The sequence below is a fragment of the Herpailurus yagouaroundi genome, unplaced genomic scaffold (assembly GCF_014898765.1).
Source record: "Herpailurus yagouaroundi ecotype Mexico unplaced genomic scaffold, PumYag 184, whole genome shotgun sequence".
Taxonomy (NCBI): domain Eukaryota; kingdom Metazoa; phylum Chordata; class Mammalia; order Carnivora; family Felidae; genus Herpailurus; species Herpailurus yagouaroundi.
In genome coordinates this window covers 15,725,085-15,746,593 of record NW_024412415.1, presented here as the reverse complement: position 1 = coordinate 15,746,593, position 21,509 = coordinate 15,725,085, and the positions used below count along the sequence as shown (strand labels likewise).

General features: G+C 35.9%; 1 protein-coding gene across 1 annotated transcript in view; it reads right to left on the bottom strand.

Moving 5' to 3' along the window:
* Positions 1 to 5,321: 5,321 nt before the first annotated feature.
* Positions 5,322 to 21,509, bottom strand: part of DTWD1 (DTW motif tRNA-uridine aminocarboxypropyltransferase 1) — a 26,336-nt gene continuing 10,148 nt past the window's right edge. Inside the window, exons 2-5 of the mRNA XM_040492656.1 lie at positions 20,526 to 20,844; positions 15,710 to 15,853; positions 14,763 to 15,009; positions 5,322 to 5,638 (exon numbers count right to left, since the gene is read on the bottom strand). Of these exons, the coding sequence (XP_040348590.1) occupies positions 5,391 to 5,638; positions 14,763 to 15,009; positions 15,710 to 15,853; positions 20,526 to 20,789 (903 nt within the window). The 5' untranslated portion in view covers positions 20,790 to 20,844 and the 3' untranslated portion in view covers positions 5,322 to 5,390. The remainder of the gene's footprint in view (positions 5,639 to 14,762; positions 15,010 to 15,709; positions 15,854 to 20,525; positions 20,845 to 21,509) is intronic.

Here is a 21,509-nt window from a genome sequence, read left to right as displayed (position 1 = left end):
TTTTCTGTATTGGGGAACAGTGCCATATAATAATCTTTGATCCAATGCATATAATACATATTTACTATGGCGTCCTTGCACAGTCTTGTCACAGAACTGTTGTTCAGCTGTACCATCAGCAGGTTGTTCCAATGCTCTGTCAGGCTGGCAGCTTCTGGGTGGTGTGATATGTGATACTGTCAATGACAATGTCAATGTCCTGTGGATATGGGACCACTCTTGTACTTCCTTTTCTGTAAAACACGTTCCCTGGTTTGATGTGATATTATGTGAAATCCCATGCTAGTGAATCTAGTATTATATGAGCATTCAGATGGTGGTATTGGATGAGGTTCTGTGGGCAGAAAAAGCAAACCCATACCTGTAATATGTGTCTATTTCTGTGACAGGGAACTTCTGGTCTCTCCAGAATAGAAGGGACCTAATGTGGCCAACTTGGCATTTGGTCATGAGGAATGTTACATTGGCAACTCAGTCTTGTTCTCTATTGCTGGTAGGTTGGGCATTCAGCAGGAACAAGAGCTAAATCAGCCTTGATCAGAGGAAATTCATGCTGTTGAACCCATGGTCAGTCTTCATCCCTTCCACAGCAGACACTCCATTCATGTGCCCATTGTGCTAGCATTGGGTGACTAACAGCCAAGGAAGGATGGATGATGTCAACTGGGCAATTTGTTCAGTCTTCTTTACTGTTAGTGACTCTTCAGTAGTGGATGCTCTCTGGTGGGTGTTATGTGTAATTTTCTTCTTTACAACAAAGAGTAATGGCTAATATTACCTCTATTGTCGGTAAATAACTCCCCCCCACCCGCAAGTTTTTTTTAAAATACAATGTTAACATGTAGCTTATGGTTTCAAGTACAACTTTCAACTAAGGTTGGACTTTACTGGAACTTAACAATTTTCCATTCTTATGCCGAATTTTATCTTCCAGCCGTTATACTGAATTTTGATTTCAGCAATCATATTTTCCAATTTATAGGATCCCATTTTTGTTTACTGTTACACGATCACATTCTTGTTTTGTGTTATACTATCACACAGCTGTACAATATAATCTCTTTTTTAAGATATGTAGTGTTTTTTCATTTGTTCTCAGTTTGTCTGTTTCCTTTGGATTTTTTCCCCTCCTTGTTAACTGGGCCCCTCTTTGCTATTTGGAGGCTTTCACCAGGTGTCTAGTGGTAACTGGCTCTTATTTATGGGTGTTGATTTTCGGCCTGGTGGTCTTCATTGTGGGCTCATTAAGTGTTTTAGCCATACTTTTCACTAGAGTATTTTAATTGTCCATATTTGGAGGCAAAATTTTGGTAAAATTATTGCCTGCAATAACATGAGACACAGAAAATATACCTAATGCACTCATGGCATTGGGTGAGATTTTAAGGCAGAATTAAAAAAAAAAAAAAGCTGGCTGCTATTAGCTGCAATTGACAAGGTACTTACTCAAAGAGACAGCTCAAAAATAAAAAGGTGGGTACACAGATTTGAAAGAGAATACAGAGCCTAAGGTGGGCAGGGCTGCAAAATGAAATGTTTTTCACCAAATCAAATGTGTGAAAGTTAAATGTAGCCTTAGGACAAAGATCAAATCCAGGGTCCTGCCTATTACCATGGCCTCAAGAAAAAGACCCAATAAAGGGTATAACAATACACTCATTTTTCTAAGACCTCTGAAGGGATGAAGGGGATGCCTTTCCCCTGAACTAAAGAACTACCAGAATGATTAAGGGATTAATATAAGATTTATATGCTCAAGACATAGAGGTCTACGAACAGTCATGAGTACTTGGAGAATCTCTGGCTGAACTGGTTAATGACTGTTTCTCTAATACTCTTGTGCTGCAGTCTTCGAGACCTTTACTCCTACAGTAACTCCCATATTTGGGTGAACCGTAATTCCTTTATTAAACCTCTTTATTCATGTAATACTTGTTATGAATCTGCTTTCCTCACCAAATCTGGACTAAAATATGTGGCTGTCCTAGAAGAGAGACTAAAATAAAAATTTAATCTATCACTTTATTAGAAGAGGCAATCCATGCCAGTGAAACCAAGGAAGAAAGGCTAGCAAGGATGAGAAGCAAATGCACATTGATGTTACTGTATAGCACTTGGTTTCTGTTTCATCAAAAGCCATGAAGACATTGCCACTCACTTGGCAAATAAACTTGCCCAGCTACATGGTATATTTCTAGGCAGGGGGGTTAAACACTGTGCCTCAAAGCAGTCTTTCAGAAGAAAGAGAGAAATTTATCTGACAGCCTCTTTTAGTTCATTGATCCAAATTTTCCGAACAGATGGTTCACTGCTCTCCCACATGCATCCCCTAGCCCTCTTGACAGTCGCTGGGGAGACTCTGTGATATGGTGCTTCCTAGAGTGCAGAAGTGTTGAGATAGGCCAGGGATTCTGAGAATGTAGCTAGCTGACCTCAGGCAGAGGTCACAGAAGCCTGCTGGCAGTCTGTCAGTCTATGTAGGGTGGTAGTTATGGCAAAGCAAGTGGTTAGTGGCCTGGAAAACAGTGGGGCCAAGAATCTGAGAAGGCACTTGAGGAAGATGTGTCTGATACTGTACCCAAAGATAAAGTATTTATTGGCACAATAATGCTATCTAATAAACAGCTTGAAAACGTCAATGGCATAACAATGGACATCCCTTGCTCATACATCTGGAATCAGAAAAGTGTCAGGGGATTCTCTTGATCCTGGTGAAGATCGTTCACATATCTGGGGGTTGACTGGCCATCAGCTAATCTAGACAGGATTCAGCTGGGGTAGCCAACAACTTGGCTCTGCTCCATGAGTGCCTAATTTTCCAGCAGACTAACCCAGGCACAAATGTGCTTATGGCAATAGCAGAAAAGTAAAAATACACTAGACCTTTGGAAATAAATATGGCCCAGAATCAGAGTGAAAGGGTACTTCAAAGAAGAATGAAAAAGGACCATGAATACAGGGAAAAGTAAAGAATTAGGGACATTTTTACATCTTAACATACCAAAGAAAAACAAAACAATTCATTGTTCTAAAAGGTATTATTGTTTTCCTGGGGAAAAAACTTGAGATTCTATCTGGCTTAATTATAAATCAGGCTTTTACAAAGTATGCGGGTCATCTTTCTTATGCCAGCTGTGAGATGGCGGTAAATCCCCTCCCTCTTACCTGTTATGTTCAGTTGGTTTGTAGAGCCTATTAAGTGGCAATAGATTTTGGCTCAAGGAAGTCCAAATCTAGCCCAGAGAAATCCAACTTTGGCCCTGCTTAAATCAATTCAGGGCTTCCTCTGTTCCCAGGACCAAATTCTAAACATGAAGAAATCCATTTTAATTCCATTCTTATAAAATAAATGCTAAATAGGCAGAGCCAGTTGATGTGTTTGGCTCAGACTATAGGACTAAAAATGTTCAAACCATATATAATCCACATTACTTTTTATAAATAGCATAATAAAATGGTGACTTCAATAAACCCAATCAGAAGTCCCAGGTTCTACCACTAACTGTGTGACATATGGGCAACTTACTTAGTCTCTTTAGGTCACAGCTGCCTAATCAGGAATTGCTCTAAATTATAATGTTGCAAATATCCTGTATCCACAGGATGTGAGTAGGCATTACTCACTCAAATAAGTTTAAGAAATACTAACTTAAATAAATTCAAAATGTTTACTTCAAGACTTTTCAGCACTTTTGAGCTGTACCTTTTGAATCTCTAAGAGGGGAATATAATGTGCAGCAAACAATTGTAACCAATGACTCATTTTTTCATAAAACATATTATATGTCACAATGAATATGCTTTGATAAACATACAGTTATTGCTAGCATCCACATGGTTCAATTTATCAGTCAAGATCCCAGAAAGAAAGAGAGGGCAACTTCATATAGGGGCATGGGAGAAGAATATAATAAAATGACAATTTACAAATGTGTAGGTAGGGTTTAGGGAGACCAAAAAGGAGTAATGAACTACTCTGGGGCTAGTTACAACTGGGAGCCATTACTTCTTGTAACGGAACAGGGACCTGAAATTAGAGAGGGTAACTTGAATAACTGCCTGGAAAGAGATGCCTGATAGGATGGTCTTCTGTAGAAGGACACAGCCAATCCATGGTGACCTGGCAGGTAAGGAGCCAGAGAAATAAATTAACACAGCTTCATTTTCCTTTCAACCTCCAGTCTCTTTCTAGTGCTTTCATCTGTTGAACCTAACCGAAAGCCAGAGGGCAAGGGAACCTACCTCAGAGAAGAGAGCAGAATGGAAAAGGGTGGTGGATGAATCTAAAGGGGCAAATAAAGTCTATTCAGCACAGTAGGGATCCTTTCACAAGCAGCTAGATTAGGTGATTAAACGATGTCCTCAGGACTCAGTCTTATCTCTCCACTCCATTTTCCTCCGCTGGCTTCATTCTAAGGCGAGTTCCCACCATCTGCAGCACAGATGCCATCAGCAGCTCTAGGGTTATAGCATGGTTAGCTCACAATTTCAAATAAAACAATAAAAAGAATAGACACATATATAGCACTGAGTATAGACAGGTGCTGTTGAAAGCTCCTTAGATATATTAACTCAGTTAATCCTCACGATAATGCTATAAGGTGGCAACTGTACTATCATCTCTTTAGAAATGAAGCAACTGGCATATGACTGGTAAGAGGAAGAAGAAAAGCTAAGATTTAAATTCAAGTAGCTAGCTCTAGAATCTGTGCACCATATTGCTTTTTGAAAAATAAACCCTATCTCCTACAGCACTCACATCACTTGTCAGAAAGGATGCTGGGTCATGTGCTCATCCTTGGCTCAACCACCAGGCACTTCGTTTGCTAAACTGGGTCATATGTCCTTACCCACGGTAGGACATGACTGCCAGTAATTTCTGCCTAAAAAAGATGTCAGGCAAATGTAAAAAGCAACAAATGTCCATCACAGGCAGTGTGGACTTACAGAAACAGCCCTAGCCACTAAAGTTGCAAGTCTAGTTCTGCCTATGTTTGCCACAAACCTCAAGCCAAGTATTTATGACTTCATTTTCAGTGAGGAGATTCTGATCCCATCTACCTCCAAATGTGGTAGTGGGTATAGATAGAAAAATACGAAGATCCCTTAACAACTATTATATCTAATTATATAAATATAACATATATTATATTAAAAAGTAGTAATGAATTGAGATATACCCAACTTGAGCAAATAACTTCTGAAATGAGTGTTTCAGTCAATACTATCTCTAAAAATTTCCTTAGAAAATGAGGTAAATGAATGAAACCTTATTTTCTCAAGTGATCTAACAGACATTGTATATTAATATTTCCTAAGAATAAACAAAGCACACGTAAAGGTTTATTGATTTTTAGCAAAATAAAATGACATAAGTAGCTTTTTAAAAACTAATGGATAAGTTTTCTCATTTCCTTGTCTCCAGAACATTTGGCATTCTTTATCAGCTGGTACATAAAAGAGTAGAAAAATAAGAGATTGTCATATTGTCCTTGGTATTTCTCTTTTAATATATCAGTATGGTAGTCTACTAGAAAGTAGTAAATAGCTTCAATTGTGGAAAGGAAGGTGTCTGGCTTTCCTTTTTGATGGCGCCAAAAGCAAGTTTTTCTTGTTTTCAACTCAACTTGTAACAGTCCTGCCAAAAACAAATAAGTATAAATATTTTTTATTAACCACAGGATATTAACGACAATAATGATAATTTCTCTTATTTATTTTAAGAATTTTTTTTAAGAGAATACACAAGTTCCTTCAACCCCAACCAAATAGGGTATTTTCTTAAATGCATTAAGGTAAATACAGAAGCAATATAAAACACAGAACAAAACTTATACATAAATCTTAGAACTTGCAACCATCAGCTAAAAGTAATCAAGATGCTATTTTCTATCTACCAGTGTCTTTTTACATTTTAACCAGTGACAGGACTAAATTCACCAATATTCAGAAGGTTTCATTTCCTTGATAAACTGACATTTCAAACATCATTCTAAAACTCACTGGGAGAGATAGGCAAGTTAATGGTCCTTAATATAGTTAAAGTTGACTTCTGGATTATCACTTTTTGGCTATATATTCATGAACAGAGTACCTAATGTTGTTTCTTTGGCTCTGCCACATCTGTACATGAGGCCTCAATGACACAGTCAGCTAGAATGTCTTACTCCTGTGCATTTAAAGAGGAAATAATTCATGAAATCACAGAACAGTTCTTTGACCTCTTAAAACTCAGATGTGAACATACAAACCCAAAATGCTTTTAGCACCTTAGACCACTACTTAGATTCACATTATATTTATTTTGCTATACTTTTTATAAAGCATATTTATTTCAAAGTGAGAAAGTAGTATTAAAGGGAGAAGGGAGTATTAAAATGAGCCTCCCTACCCAGATAAGGAACTTCTGAGTTACCGATGATTCCCTAGTATCACACCTCTCTTTAACCTAAAAGCAACTTCAGAAATGCAGCAAAGAATGACAAGAAATAAAATACTGTAAAATATTAAGATTTTTAAGAGATAAGGAGGATCAAATGTCTACATAGGACTTGCAGGGGGAGAGAACAGAGAATGGAGGAGATATAGTATTTAAAGAGATAATGTCCATGACTTTTCCATAGACTATTTTTAAAAATGCAAAGCCACAGACCCATGAAATAATGTATCTCAAGCAGAATAAATCTACAGAAATCAAGGCCTAGATCCATCACACAATAGTATAACTGCAAAAGAGCAAAGTTAAAGAGATTTTTAAAGCAGGGATTAAGAAGTGGCAGATCATATACAAAAGAATGGTAACGGGAATGATAGGAGACTTTTTATCAGCAATAGTAAAGTACTGAAGACTCCAGAATAAAACCTTCAAAGTGTCAAGAGAAAAAACTAACAACCTCAAATTGTGTACTCAGCAGAACTATATATTAACAACAGGAATGAAAACATTAGTAAAGTAACAAAAACTGAACATATGCCAACAGGAAACCAAATGAAAGTAATTGCTAAGGAATGTATTTCAGCAAAGATAGTCTGGGTTAAAGGAAAGGTGAGCAAAGAAAACAATAAACATCTATGCAAATCCAAATAAATGCTACCTGAATGAAACAAAAACAATAACCATATGTAATTTGCGGGCTGAAGATAAAGGACAGAACAAAAATAATGAAGAAAATAACAGTAACTTAGTGAACAAGGAGGAAGTTGAATCAAACATTGTCTGCTAAGTGCTTAGCGTGTTCAAAAGGGAAGATTAAAATCTTGTTTAAAATACTGTTTGACTTAAAATAAGTCGCATGTGCAGAGTACAATTTTCTAAAAGAACCAAAATAGGAATATTACAGAATGGAAAAAGATAAAAACTTGAAAAAAAGTCAACAACAAAAAAAGTAAACAACAGGACAAATAAAATTAAGATGGTAGAAATACATCCCAAAATATCAATACTCATAGCAAACATGAATAGATGAAATCCTCCATGTAAAAGATTCTGAGACTGAAACACAGGATGACCTCTACAGTCTGTCTACAGGGCTTCCCTCAACATCGGAGGGTCAACCCGGAGGTCTGAGCTGACACAGTAAAAAAACAATAAATTAATTAGATGTGTAAGAACTGGAAAGGAAGAAACACAATTGACATTACTTACAGAGAAAATACTTTTAAAATCAATAAACAAATTACTAAAAATATAGTATCTTAGGGTAGAGAGGATTTATACAAGACATAGCAAGTGCTCAACATGAAAGATTGAATTCTACATCAAGAATTTCTATTCCTCAAAAGATACCATAAAGAAATTTAAAAGATGAGTCATAAGCTACAAGGGGATATTTCAAAACATTATTATCTACATTCTAGTAGATCTAAAGAATTCCTACAAATCAATTTTAAAAAATTAGAAAGATGCACATAATTGTTTCACAGAACGGGATGCGTGTGGCCAAATAAATGAACAAAAGGATGCTCAATCCAATTATTAACTAAGGGAAAGGCAAATTATGATCACAATGAGATGCCACTTTATACCTGCTAGACTGGCAAAAATCAAACATCTGACAATACCAAGATAGGAGGCATCATGAATCAATGGGGACTCTTATACATTAATGACGGGTGTATAAATCTGTATACCCAACTTTGGAAAACAGTTGGCATTACCTTGTAGAAGTGGGCATTCTTATATGCAACAACCCAACAATTCCACTTCAAGGTATGTTTCCTTAAGGAACCTTGTACATGCATAAGAGTATTCGCAGATGCATAATTTGTAAGAGCAGAAACTAGAATTAACTCAAGTGTTTCATCAATAGGAGACTAGATACACTGTAGTATATTCACACAGATAATACACAGCAGTGAAAATGAATAAACTATAGTTAATCATGTAACAACAGGGGTAAACCTTAGAAACAAAATGGTGACTTTAGATTGCAGGTCCCCGGGGAATACAACATGCAGGTCAAAATAAAAAACTAAATAACAAAGATAATGAAAGCTGATGCATATAAATAAAACACAAAGGAATGATGAAAACATAATTCAGGAGAAAAGTTACCTCTGATCAGGGGAGAAGTGGAGTCATGCAGGGAAGAACATAGGTAGATAAGTTATTGATACAATTCTGGTGCCTGGGTTCTTAATTATTCATTATATCACCATGTGCTATAACATTATATTATATATATATGTTCTTTCACATGTGTTATAACTTAGTTTAAAAAGTAATATAAATAACACCTTTGCCTATTTAGTGGCAGAATGAGAGCCAGAAGTCAGGTCCCAGCCCTGTTCTTCCCATTAGGCTTACAATACAAATCTAATCATGTCAATGTCTGGCATTAAATTCTCTACAAGTGTCATAGCACCTGTGGAAAAAAAGACCGAATTCCCAGGTATGATATTCAAGGGCATTCACAGTTTGTATTTCTTCACAGTTATTTCTCCTACCATTCTTATATACGTACACATTCTACACCATATTCAACTTTTTCAGTGTCCTGAACGTAAAATGATGTTTTTATATCTTTGTGTATATGCCATTCCCTTTGACTGAACTGCCCAGGCCTCAGCCCTTTATCCATCAAGATTTCAACAGAAACAGTTAATCCTTCAGGGAATCCACGAAGAACAGGATTGTGTCTCCTCAATGCTACCCCTGCATCTAAAATTTATTGAATTTTCTTACCTGCTTACTTGTCTGCCTCCTGTAATAGATTACATGGCAGACAATGTCCACTATCTTCTCAATATTCATGTTCTCCTTCTCTCAATATTAACAAACCTCAATCCTGTTCAGTATGGCAAGTGTCCAGCTAAAAATAAAAACTATGTCCCAGCTCTACTCATAGCCAGAGCGGTCATGTGAACCATTCTGGTCAAAGAAGGAAAAATGAAAACTCCTAGGAGGAAATTCCAAGAAAGCTATTATTATATTATATATTTATTTTTTAATGAAAGAGCCAGACTCAGTGGGCATATAACAACTGGAATATATATGGTTTGCCTTGGGACCTAGCAGCTATCTTACAAGGATTAAAGTGATGGAGGAATAAAACGGAATGAGTATGAATCTTTACAGGCATTATGAAGTCCTTATAATAGCTTGGACTACCTATTTCTGGACTTTTACCCATGAAAAGTAAACTCACTACTTGTTTTAAGATTCCATCTGGGTTTCTGTTTCATATGAGGAGACACAACCCTAACTAATAGCCACTGTGATCAACTAGAGAGTAGAGAGATTGCTCTATTCTCCTTTCTATCCCCCAATCTAGGACATCACCTATCCAGGAGCAGGTGTTCAACAAATATTACTGAATGAATGGACAAATCACAACCTTTAAAGTATTCTATCTGGGTATTTTGGAAATATTCCAATTTGATTTTTTTAATGTTTTATTTATTTTTGAGAGAGATAGAGAGACAGAATATGAGCAAGGGAAGGGCAGAAGAGAGGGAGACAAAGAATCCAAAGCAGGCTCTAGGCTCCAAGCTATCAGCACAGAGCCTGATGCCAGGCTCAAACCCACAAACTGTGATATCATGACCTGATCAATGGATCCATCCAGGCGCCCTGAAAATATTTCAGTGTGAATCATTTTGATTCAAAGATATACAAAAGTTGTAACAACCCAAACCAAACTCTTTTGACTATTTGTATTAATGTTAACTATATCCAAGAAGTAAAGGCAAACATTTGAAAATGTCCTAATTAGTACAATTAAAATGTTAACATAGGATTTGATATCACAATGCAATTTCTAAAAAACAAACCAAAAGTAACTATTAAATAATGCTGGTTTCTAATACACCTAATATGTTCTAAAATGTTAAGTACAGGGGCGCCTGGGTGGCGCAGTTGGTTAAGCGGCCGACTTCAGCCAGGTCACGATCTTGCGGTCCGTGAGTTCGAGCCCCGCGTCAGTCTCTGGGCTGATGGCTCAGAGCCTGGAGCCTGTTTCCGATTCTGTGTCTCCCTCTCTCTCTGCCCCTCCCCCGTTCATGCTCTGTCTCTCTCTGTCCCAAAAATAAACGTTGAAAAAAAAAATTAAAAAAAAAATAAAAGAAAAAAAAATAAAATGTTAAGTACAAAAATCAAGAGTTAGTGATTATTAGCATTAATCCATCCTGTTTTAATGATTTTCTTATTAGTATATAGAACCTTTGAAAACACACTGAAAAACACAGGCATGGGATTATATAGAAAATATTTATTTTTAAAAGCTCAACACATATATTAAAAATTCTTTTGCTAGCATTTTTTGACAATAATTTTATGATGAAATCAGCAAATCTTTTTTAGCAGAATTTTAAAGCAGATAATTATAAATGGCTTTTCCCTTCAAAATTATTTCCTGAATTTCTTCAACTGAAAAGTAAGAGTAAAAATCTTGAGCTATCCTCATACTGTCATTGTGAGGACTGAATGAGGCAGTATATGATACAGCACTCACTTACACACTGACTACAGTTCAGGCAATGCTTTTAATCTAAAAAAAAAAAAAGCAGTCACTTTAAACATATCAATACAGTCAAAATGAAGGGAGATGGCTGGCCAATTTAAAAAAAATGTTTTTAAATGTTTATTTTTGAGAGACAGAGACAGAGACAGAGCATGAATGGGGAGCAGCAGAGAGAGAAGGAGACACAGAATCTAAAGCAGACTCCAGGCTCTGAGCTGTCAGCACAGAACCTGACACCGGGCTCGAACTCACGAGCAATGAAATCATGACCTGAGCTGAAGTTGGATGCTTAATTGACTGAGCCACCCAGGTACCCATAAAACAAATTATATAATCCCAGTTTTTATAATTTGGACTGCCTCTCCAACAAAAGTAACCATCCTTCCTCACCACCTTCTTCTAAGGCTTCCTATGGTGAATCTTCAAGAATGTTATTATCACTCTTCACGTGTAAGTTCACATTTTATGATTAAATTATGCGCTCAACCTTCAAATGTTTTATTTTGCCAAGAGTAAAACATTCAGAGCTATTTCTCTGTAAAATGTGGCAAAACAGTATATTTCTACATTGTTAAAGAGATTCTTAACCTCTGCATTCATAAGATAACCGAAACAATTTCCAATACATTACATTTGAGGGTTTTATCTGAGGTTTAAAGCTGGTGTGTTCATGATGAATGGATAAAGAAATTGTGGTTTATATACACAATGGAGTACTACATGGCAATGAGAAAGAATGAAATATGGCCCTTTGTAGCAACGTGGATGGAAATGGAGAGTGTAATGCTAAGCGTAATAAGCCACACAGAGAAAGACAGATACCATATGTTTTCACTCTTATGTGGATCCTGAGAAACTTAAAAGAAACCCATGGAGGAGGGGAAGGAAAAAAAAAAAAGATGTTAGAGTGGGAGAGAGACAAAGCTTAAGAGACTCTTAAAAACTGAGAACAAACTGAGGTTGATGGGGGGTGGGAGGGAGGGGAGGGTGGGTGATGGATATTGAGGAGGGCACCTTTTGGGATGAGCACTGGGTGTTGTATGGAAACCAATTTGACAATAAATTTCATATATTGAAAAAAAAAAAGCTGGTTTGTTCAGTTTAATCCCAGCAAATGATAAAATGTTTTAAAACCCAAAGGCAATGATTTATAGCAAACATGGATTGTGTCTTGAGGAAGTAATTTGGTTTTACTGGAAACTGTTTTTTCACATATACAGAGATTGTTAAGTATGTGCAAAGCCTGAAGTAGTCCCTGTGGTGCAATAAGGCACTAGAAGGGAGAGGGGTTGAAGTAGGACATGCAGATTTCATGGTTTTGAAGGAATTAAGAAATCCCCTTTTAAAAATACCGGATACCTACTATGTGATCTGGAAAGGAATAACAGAAATTTTGGTACAAATCTGATTTGAAGCCTTAATTTCAAATATGAACACTCTGAAAACAGATTTTTGAATTGTGCCTCAATAATTCCTTTTATAGTTTTTTTTAACTGCTTTCACTCATGTTCTTTCATTTGATCCTTTCAATTACCATATAAGATAATTGTAAAGAAAGTAGTTCAGAAAAATCTTCAAACTGAGGAATAAGGTGCTGCTGTAACCATCCAATGCAGTGTGGCAGGGAGTGCTCCAAAGAGTCGGGCCTTAGGGCTCCATCCCTCTATTAAATATCAGCAAAAAGATTCTTCTAGGTCTTATACTCTGTAGTTTCTCTGTCTCTCTCCTTCCCACTTTCCCCCCCTTCCCTCTCTCTCTCTCTCTCTCTCTCTCTCTCACACACACACACACACACACACACACACACACACACACAATTTCTCTGTCTCTATCTTTCTGCTTATCATTCTCACCAACAAACACACAGGTATGCACACAATTAGAATGACAAAGCAATCTTACCAACATGTATGTTGACCTCAGAGGTATGAACTATGTAAATTAAATCTAGTATTGTCACTCATGTTAGTTTGAGATTAGTTAACACAAGTTAAACTCCAAAGAAGTGTCATAAACTTTCTTTTCTAGGTGATGTGCATTTTTAACAATAGCCTGAGAAAGGGTCTCCCAGGTTGAAACTGTTTTGGCAACTGTCTAAAACCAACTGGGTAGTTCTCCTGCCTTCTAATCAAACATGGTACACAAACAAAGCTATCAAGAGCTGGAAATAAATCTAAAGTATTTAGAGAAACTACTGAAAAACCCTGAAGAACTAAGTAAGGTGCAAGTAAACAAGAGAGGTAACATGAGTTCCTGTTCTTCAAATTACCAGCTGTGCTAGTTGGGCAAGTGAAGAAACTCTTCTAAACCATTTTATTAGGAACTAAACTTTTCACTCTAAGAGACAGAGACATACAAAGGTAAAACAAAAGAAAGAAAATCCCTGGGAAGTTAAATCTTGGAATTGGAACTATCCATGTGAACTCATGATATATGTGCATTTTCCTTGGCTCTATCCACTGTAGCAATGACATCCAAGTTGTAATAAGTTTACTAGCTCTTGATTTCTAATATTAGTCCCCACTAAAAAGAACCACAGCTCCTTTGTATAATCAATCATTGGTTCTAGATCTGGGGCAGGAAAAAAGTACAAGTGAACTTGGGACATCCTGTTGTACCAGAAAAGACTAATGAGGCCATGACACAGAGAGGGCTTGAAGGCCTCCACTAGCAAAAGTTGAGACAATGTGGGCATCAAAAAAGATACAATCACAACATATTATGTATGATGAACTAAAAGGAAATCTAAAAATGTACAGTGACCTCAAAAAGGGGCAGGGGAGAGTGGAAAAAAAAAAAGAAGGGGGGTGTAGAGAAGAGTTCTTTACATAAGAAAGCCAGCTAACAAATGTAAAAGAAATGTCATCATTTTGCAATCCTTGATGTAAGTACTGATTTAGGCAAGTCATCAATGAATACTAAAACCACTCAGTGAACAGCAGTTGGGAAATAGACAGTTTATAGTCTCGAAGCGTCACCCCACAGGTTACTACTACTAGTTTCAAAGAAGAAAACAAACCTTTATAATGGAGAGACCTGGCAATCACCACTTTAATTAAAGTTGTTACCAATAACGGAACTTACATTATATGCCTCTTGATTTGATGCAATAGTATATAACTTTACCTATGAATAGGGTAATCATATAATTAGTAAGTTAAAGAGCTTCATTTCTGAGAATGAAAGCGAATGCTATTAATAATCATATCAGAACAAGTATAAACTGGAAATGTCATGGACAACCCTAGATTTATCCTTATCACGAAGTATCCTTGCAAAAATACTGAAGTGAATCTAATTATGATGGAGCATTCAGACAACTGCCCGGTCCTCCTCACGCCAGCCAAAGTCATAGAAAACAAAAACAGGAGAAGCTCTATGTTAAATCAGACTGAGGAGGCCTAATAACTACATGGGATATGAAGGAAAAAAGAGCTACAAAAGATACTTTGGGTCGATAAGGGAAATGTGAATATGGACTATGTTCTGTATTACAGATTAGAGAACTTTTGTTAATTTGCTTAGAGTGATAATGGTACTGTGACTTTGCAATTATTCTTAAAAGATGTACAGTTAGGTATTTAAGGGTGAAGTGTTGCCAAGCCTGCAACTTACTTTCCAGCAGTTCAACCAAAAATGAATGATATATCTAAGTATAAACACACATATAATAGAGAATAAAACAAATGTGGCAAAATGTATGGGTATTCAGTGCAATTCTTCCAATAATCTGCAGGTTTGAAGTTTTTTTAAATGAAAGTTGGGAGACAGAGCAATCCACAAAAAATTTGTTTTTCTTACCTTGAAGTCTCTCATCAGTGAATATTTTGTTTGTTTGGTTCCAGGTGCTATCGATAAATATAATTTTTTTCAGTGTTGTGTCTTGGCCCTTGCTGTCATTTAAATCCTGTTCTTCAGTTTTCTTGCGTTTAACAGATGGCTTCTCAGGGTCATTTTTGTCTCTAACATTATTTTGAATCCTTTTTTGCAGATGAAAAGAAAGATCTTTTATTGAAATAGACTTAGGTCCAGGAAAAACCAGTGCAACCTAAAGCAAAGAAACTTAAGTCAGCAGTGTGCTATTATGATCTTTGAAATGAATAAATTCTGACTTAAAACTTGACAAGAAACAAACATGTTGAATATGTTCCCATTATGTTCATAATATGGTTTCTTAGTTCGTATCAAATTAGATCTGTATGTACTATAGGCAGGAAAATGGAGAGGGAAGAAAGTAAAAGCAGGCACAGTAATATTGGCAGTAAGTAAAAACCTGAAGAAATAATGCAGAAAAACTATATAAAGTGGAAAGATGAGATTCAAAAAAGCCTTAACAATCTAAAATCATTTGATCTTTGAAGATACCAATGAAGTAAATAATTTGTATGTTTATTGCTATAAAAAAATAACTCTAGGTCATTAAGAAAAATATTAAATTATGTTCAAGTAAGCTTATAAAGGTAATAGAATTTAAAATTCATTTTTAGAGACACCTGGGTGGCTCAGTTAAGCATCCAACTTCCACTCAGGTCATAATCTCACTGTTCTTGAGTTTGAGCCCTACATCAGGCTCTGTGCTGACAGCTCAGAGCCTGGGGCCTGCTTCAGTTTCTGTGTCTCCCTCCTTCTCTGTCCCTCCCCCACTCACACTCTGACTCTGACTCTCTCTCTCTCAAAAAAAAAATAAACATTAAAAAAATTCATTTTTAGACTTAATGTGAAGAGTTGTAAAAAAATAAGCTGCCTACTTCATGGTCCTTTTCTTCATATTCTGGAATACAAGGATACGTGTAAATATTTACAAATTCAGGTGCTAATAGTTTTGCATGTACAGCAGTACTTTTGCCATCTGTTTCATTTGGATGTTTAATGATGTCAATCTTCAGTGGAAGCTAAAATTAAAAAAAAAGAGAAATCAACACAACAAACATAAAAATTCTAATTTTTATGTTAATAAAAATAATCTTTAAGGCTGAAATAATAAGTTCACACTAAGCTCCTACAAATATAATTTGAAAATCATACATTTCTAAACTAGAATATTAAGAATTCTAAGAGCCATAAAGCAAACCCAAATTTCTTCCTGGATATTGTTGATCACATACTAAACAACTATTTCCAACTCCTTTAACATAGAATCTACTCTTAAAGTAAAGTTTCAAGGTCATTTTCATTTACGTTACATAGGCAGGGAGTCCAATTCCTTGCATTTCAGTATCTGTGCCAAGAACATTTTTTATAATTTCTATAAACTCTAGGTTTGTTAATTTTATGACACAATAAAAGGAAATATAAGTTTGGGCAAAGGCTTCACATCTAACTTCAAGTCAAATCTTATTCCCTACATGTCCTTCGAGATCAAAGATATTACCCTTTGTTGTGAACATCATGATTCTCATCAGTGGCCTTTCACAGCAAAAATGAAATAATCATCAATTGGAAAAAGTAACAGGTCCAAGAGGTGCACACTTTATATAAAAATTAACTCTCTTCAAAATAATTTTGTCTATTTTCCTTAAAGTTTCTTTGTTATGGATTATGACCTGCCTCTTTGTAAAAATAATATTCTCTTGCATTTCTTGAGTGAGATTTTACTAGTATTTCACTGATTTGTTTGATTTAGTTTTCTGTAATAATGCGTATACAGGTGCTACAGTCAAGAGTATGAAAATGAAAGCCAAGTCATATCCCCCCCATAACATATAAGAAACTCCAAGTTGGATTCTTCACTGATTATAAATGATTTATTTGTTATGATAAACACTCTTCCAGCTTCCGCTTTACCCAAAACAGGATTTTAGGTAGGATTCTAGGTATTTACCCTGGGGCAAGTTATTTTACCCTGGAGTACAAAACTATTTTTGTTTTTTAAAACAGCTTTAATAAAGGGATAAAATAGGTATAATAAATGCCACATATTTAAGGTATACAATATAATGAATTTTAACACCCTTGAGTTCATCACCACAATCAAGATCACAAATTTATCTGTCGCCCCCAAAAGACTTCTTGTGCCTCCCTCGTTCCCCTTTCCCCATCAACTACCACTCACAGTCCCTAGGCAATGATGATTGCTCTGCTATCACTATAGGTTTGCATTTTCTAAGGTTTTATATAAATGAAATCATATGGTATATGCTCTTTTCTTTTTCTGTTGGGGTTTTTTTTGGTTCTTGAATATGTATTTTTTACTGAAACAATCATTCATAAATTAATATACCAATATGGTATGTACTCTTTTCATCTGACTTCTTTCACTCAGAATAATTGTTCTGAGAGTCATCCATATTGTTGTATGTATCATTAATTCTAGAGCTGGTTTTTAAAGGAGCAGTTGTCGCACGCAACTAGATGGTCCCAACTGCACATACTTTACTTTTCTGGGTGACTGTGTGGAAAAGGAGGGTATATATCCCAGAAGGGCCATAAATATGTACCCCAAGTAGTTTTCAATTTAGGGTTTCAAATGCCAAATCTCCTTCCCTCCCCACTTGGGCCTAGTGACCAATTAGGGCCAATTGCTTCAAATCACCAAACCAACTTCTAGTTATAGAAAATTTACCATTTAAGTAGGCAGTTCACAAATGATTTTACATCAGTCTACTTCTGGCTGAACTCTACGTCAGAATTTCCTCATGATGCTCAGTCTCAGTTGACACTACATTCCCTTTCCCCAGGGTCTCTCAGTCCCAGGTCAGCATTATCTTAGCCCAGGGCAGATAGAAAGAGGAAAGAAGAAAAAGAAAGCACATTGTGACAAAGTATTCTATTACTAGTAAAACTGACTTTCTTCTATGGCTGATGAGTAGAGCTGAAAATTCCAAAGGTGACATTTCTGATTAGCTGGCTATGTCTGAAGGGTACCATTTACATCAAGGACACAGAGTGTTACTCATATATTTAAAAGTCACATACCTAGCCTATCATGGACTAAATTCTACAAGTATAAGACAATTATGCAAACTTTGTGCTCAAGAAGTATCCTGGGACCCAGTATAGGTCCCTGAAGTTTCTGATACTATGAAACAAAAGCACAGATCAAATTGTGGAAATAATATTGTTTGTACTCTAGTTCACACATTTTAAAGGAAGATACTTCTTAAATAATGACAGGGTACAGAGTAACACCAGCAGTGTTTACCACAGTTCAAGTAGAGATGTTGTTTTCAAATACATAAAGAACATCTGTTCTCTAACACCTATAATTCCTATAAAAGATTTACCAAATCTTTCTGCCCCAATTTATTAAAATGCCGTTAGCAGGTACCCTAAGCCTTTTCCGGTGTGATTATCAACTTTCCCAAAAAAGAGTCTTTTAAATTCTAGAGTTCTAGGGGCACCTGGGTGGTTCAGTCGGTTAAGCCTCCTACTTCAGCTCAGGTCATGATCTTGCGGTCTGTGAGTTCGAGCCCTGTGTCGGGTTCTGTGTTGACACCTCAGAGCCTGGAGCCTGCTTTGGATTCTGTGTCTCCCTCTCTCTTTCTGCTCCAACCCCATTCACACTCTGTCTCTGAAAAATGAATGAACCTTAAAAAAAAAAATTAAATTCTAGGACTCTACTAAAGATGAAGATTTCTTTTACCTCATGAGTTTTTTTTTTGGGGGGGGGAAGACTCCTTTTTTAAAAAATACCCAAGAGCATCTTTTACTTATGCATTTCTCATGACATTAAAAAAAACCATATTCTGCATGAAAAGAATCAGTATTTATGAATTTATTCCATAGACTAAACTTTAAAGCTTGGGAGGCACTTACTCATCATGTAGTCGTCTTTCCTTCCCAAGCAGGCTATCTAAAAGCAAACACTGAATGATTTGTAAAAATAAAGTAAACATTAGAACGAAAACTTTACAGAGTTTTTATTACTATTAATATATGTTAACATACTGAGTTTTATATATGGCCATTAACATATAAACACTTTTAAAAACTCTGCATGGGGGCGCCTAGGTGGCGCAGTCGGTTAAGCGTCCGACTTCAGCCAGGTCACGATCTCGCGGTCCGGGAGTTCGAGCCCCGCGTCGGGCTCTGTGCTGATGGCTCAGAGCCTGGAGCCTGTTTCCGATTCTGTGTCTCCCTCTCTCTCTCTCTGCCCCTCCCCCGTTCATGCTCTGTCTCTCTCTGTCCCAAAAATAAATAAACGTTGGAAAAAAAAAAAAAGTTTAAAAAAAAACAAAAACAAAAAAAACAAAAAAAAAAACTCTGCATGATCCGGTAGGCTATTTAGAGTTGATCAAACCCTTGGCATGGTGTTTTGAGTCACTGATTTGGAAAATAATCCTCTATTCTTAAATTTCTATGAAAAGTCAGTATGTTAATGACTTTTATTATTCTGATCTTCAATCCTTTGGAACACAATACATCTTAAAACTTCTAAAAGGATACTCTCTTTATGTGGCTATGATATGAACAGAAGATAGAATAATTCTGTGTATACTTTAAAAGCTATACTTTGAAATGTAACATTCTTGTAAGATAATAGGAAACTTAAAAAAAATTATTTTCCTCAAGTTTTCAGTTTTTTTAAGGTAACTATGAAGCTGATTAGATTCCATGCCTATTTCTTCTTGACCAATAAACTTTCCAATAGCCTGTAAGTGTGATTTTAGACCTCTCAGGAGACCATGAACTTGACAAGACAGCATACAAGCCAAAATGTAATTCAAGTAACAAAATATAAGTATTAAAGTATTCTACTTCAAATTTAAATGAATCTTAAAGTCACCATATTAAATATTTTTGAATATAGTTTCAACTTATTTTCTTACCAACAAATTCTAATGAGCCCATGTGTAGAGTTTAGTCTCTCTAAAGCCCTAATAGGCAGCAAATTTTACACATTATTTGATTTACTACCCAAGTTCATGTAAATGTTAGACAAGTTGACATATATGTAATAAACTCTTAGATTACAAAGATATCATGGTCTATACACCTTTTACCTACACAAGAGTATCTTGGTAAGCAAGAAAAAGTACAGTGTAAGCAATCAATTCAAATCAATTTTTTAAAATCTGACTTAAATAACTACAATTATAATATGGCCCGATGAATACGTAGCCTTTTCAAGTATACTTAGTTTAGGTCACTGACATGAGCTCTATCTCCTAGTGTAGGATGGGGGTAATAAGCTTGTTCTACAAAAACCTAAACAAACATCAATCCTAGTTCCTTTAGGATATGTTTTTTTTAAAAAGAAGTCCAAGGCCTTGAAGTAGTTTTTGAAGTTCCTTCAGGCAAGCTATATACTTGTCTCTTGTACTATTCATGTTTATGCCATATTTTTTCCTATGTTTTAGATGAATTATAATCATTAATGAAAAAGTAATTGATTTCATTCAATACTACTCAGACCCAAGTATTTTAGCAATGTGAATCTCTTATTCCAGAGACAAGAAAAAGAAATAGATTTACCACTCTGTAAGTTTAAATTTTCTATTAATAGTATTCATTTCCACAATGACGCTATTTATCAAGCTTATCAATTATTTTAGAGCAGGTATATATGCGATGTCTTTTTAAAACCTCTTTTCCTACTTTCAAATAATTAAATTTCTTACCAACCTTCACAAGTGGCATCTGCTCAATAGGTACATTTTCAACTGGGACATAACATGTATAGCAATAGAACATTCTTGAACCACCACATTTGAGACATTTTGATCTTCCACTTTGCTGAGCTTTTTGAAGAACTTCTTGAGATGCTAGGCATAAGTTTTGAAGAGGATCCTCTGTAGCTATGGAAGTAGTTTGTGACTGTTGTATTTCCACAAATTTTGAATTATTTTCTTCTTTGTCTTTGAGAAATATAGGTGGATTGACAGACATTTTTCATTCGAACCAAAGTTTAACATCTATTTCTAAAACATACATCATAGGTGTGCTGCAAAAAACAAAAAGTGGGGGCAAAATAAAGATAGGAAATATTTTATACTTGTCTCCACAAAGAAAATCACTCAATTTAATTTAAAACTGTGTGCTGCTATATTTATTTAAAAATGTTAATAAGCTTTTTAAGCCACTAAATTAGCATGATTTAAAATACAAAATTAAAAAGCAATAATCTCAATATATTACCCTTCTGGGCCAGTCCCTCCATAAAAATAAAAAGATGCTATCTTAGAAAAGTTATTTATTTATTTATTTATTTTTTTAATTTTTTTTTTCAACGTTTATTTATTTTTGGGACAGAGAGAGACAGAGCATGAACGGGGGAGGGGCAGAGAGAGAGGGACACACAGAATCGGAAACAGGCTCCAGGCTCCGAGCCATCAGCCCAGAGCCTGACGCGGGGCTCGAACTCCCGAACCGCGAGATCGTGACCTGGCTGAAGTCGGACGTTTAACCGACTGCGCCACCCAGGCGCCCCTAAGTTTTATATTTAAATAACTTTTCTACCCAGGCGCCCCTAAGTTTTATATTTAAATAACTTTTCTGAGGGGCGCCTGGGTCACCCAGGCGCCCCTAAGTTTTATATTTAAATAACTTTTCTGAGGGGCGCCTGGGTCACCCAGGCGCCCCTAAGTTTTATATTTAAATAACTTTTCT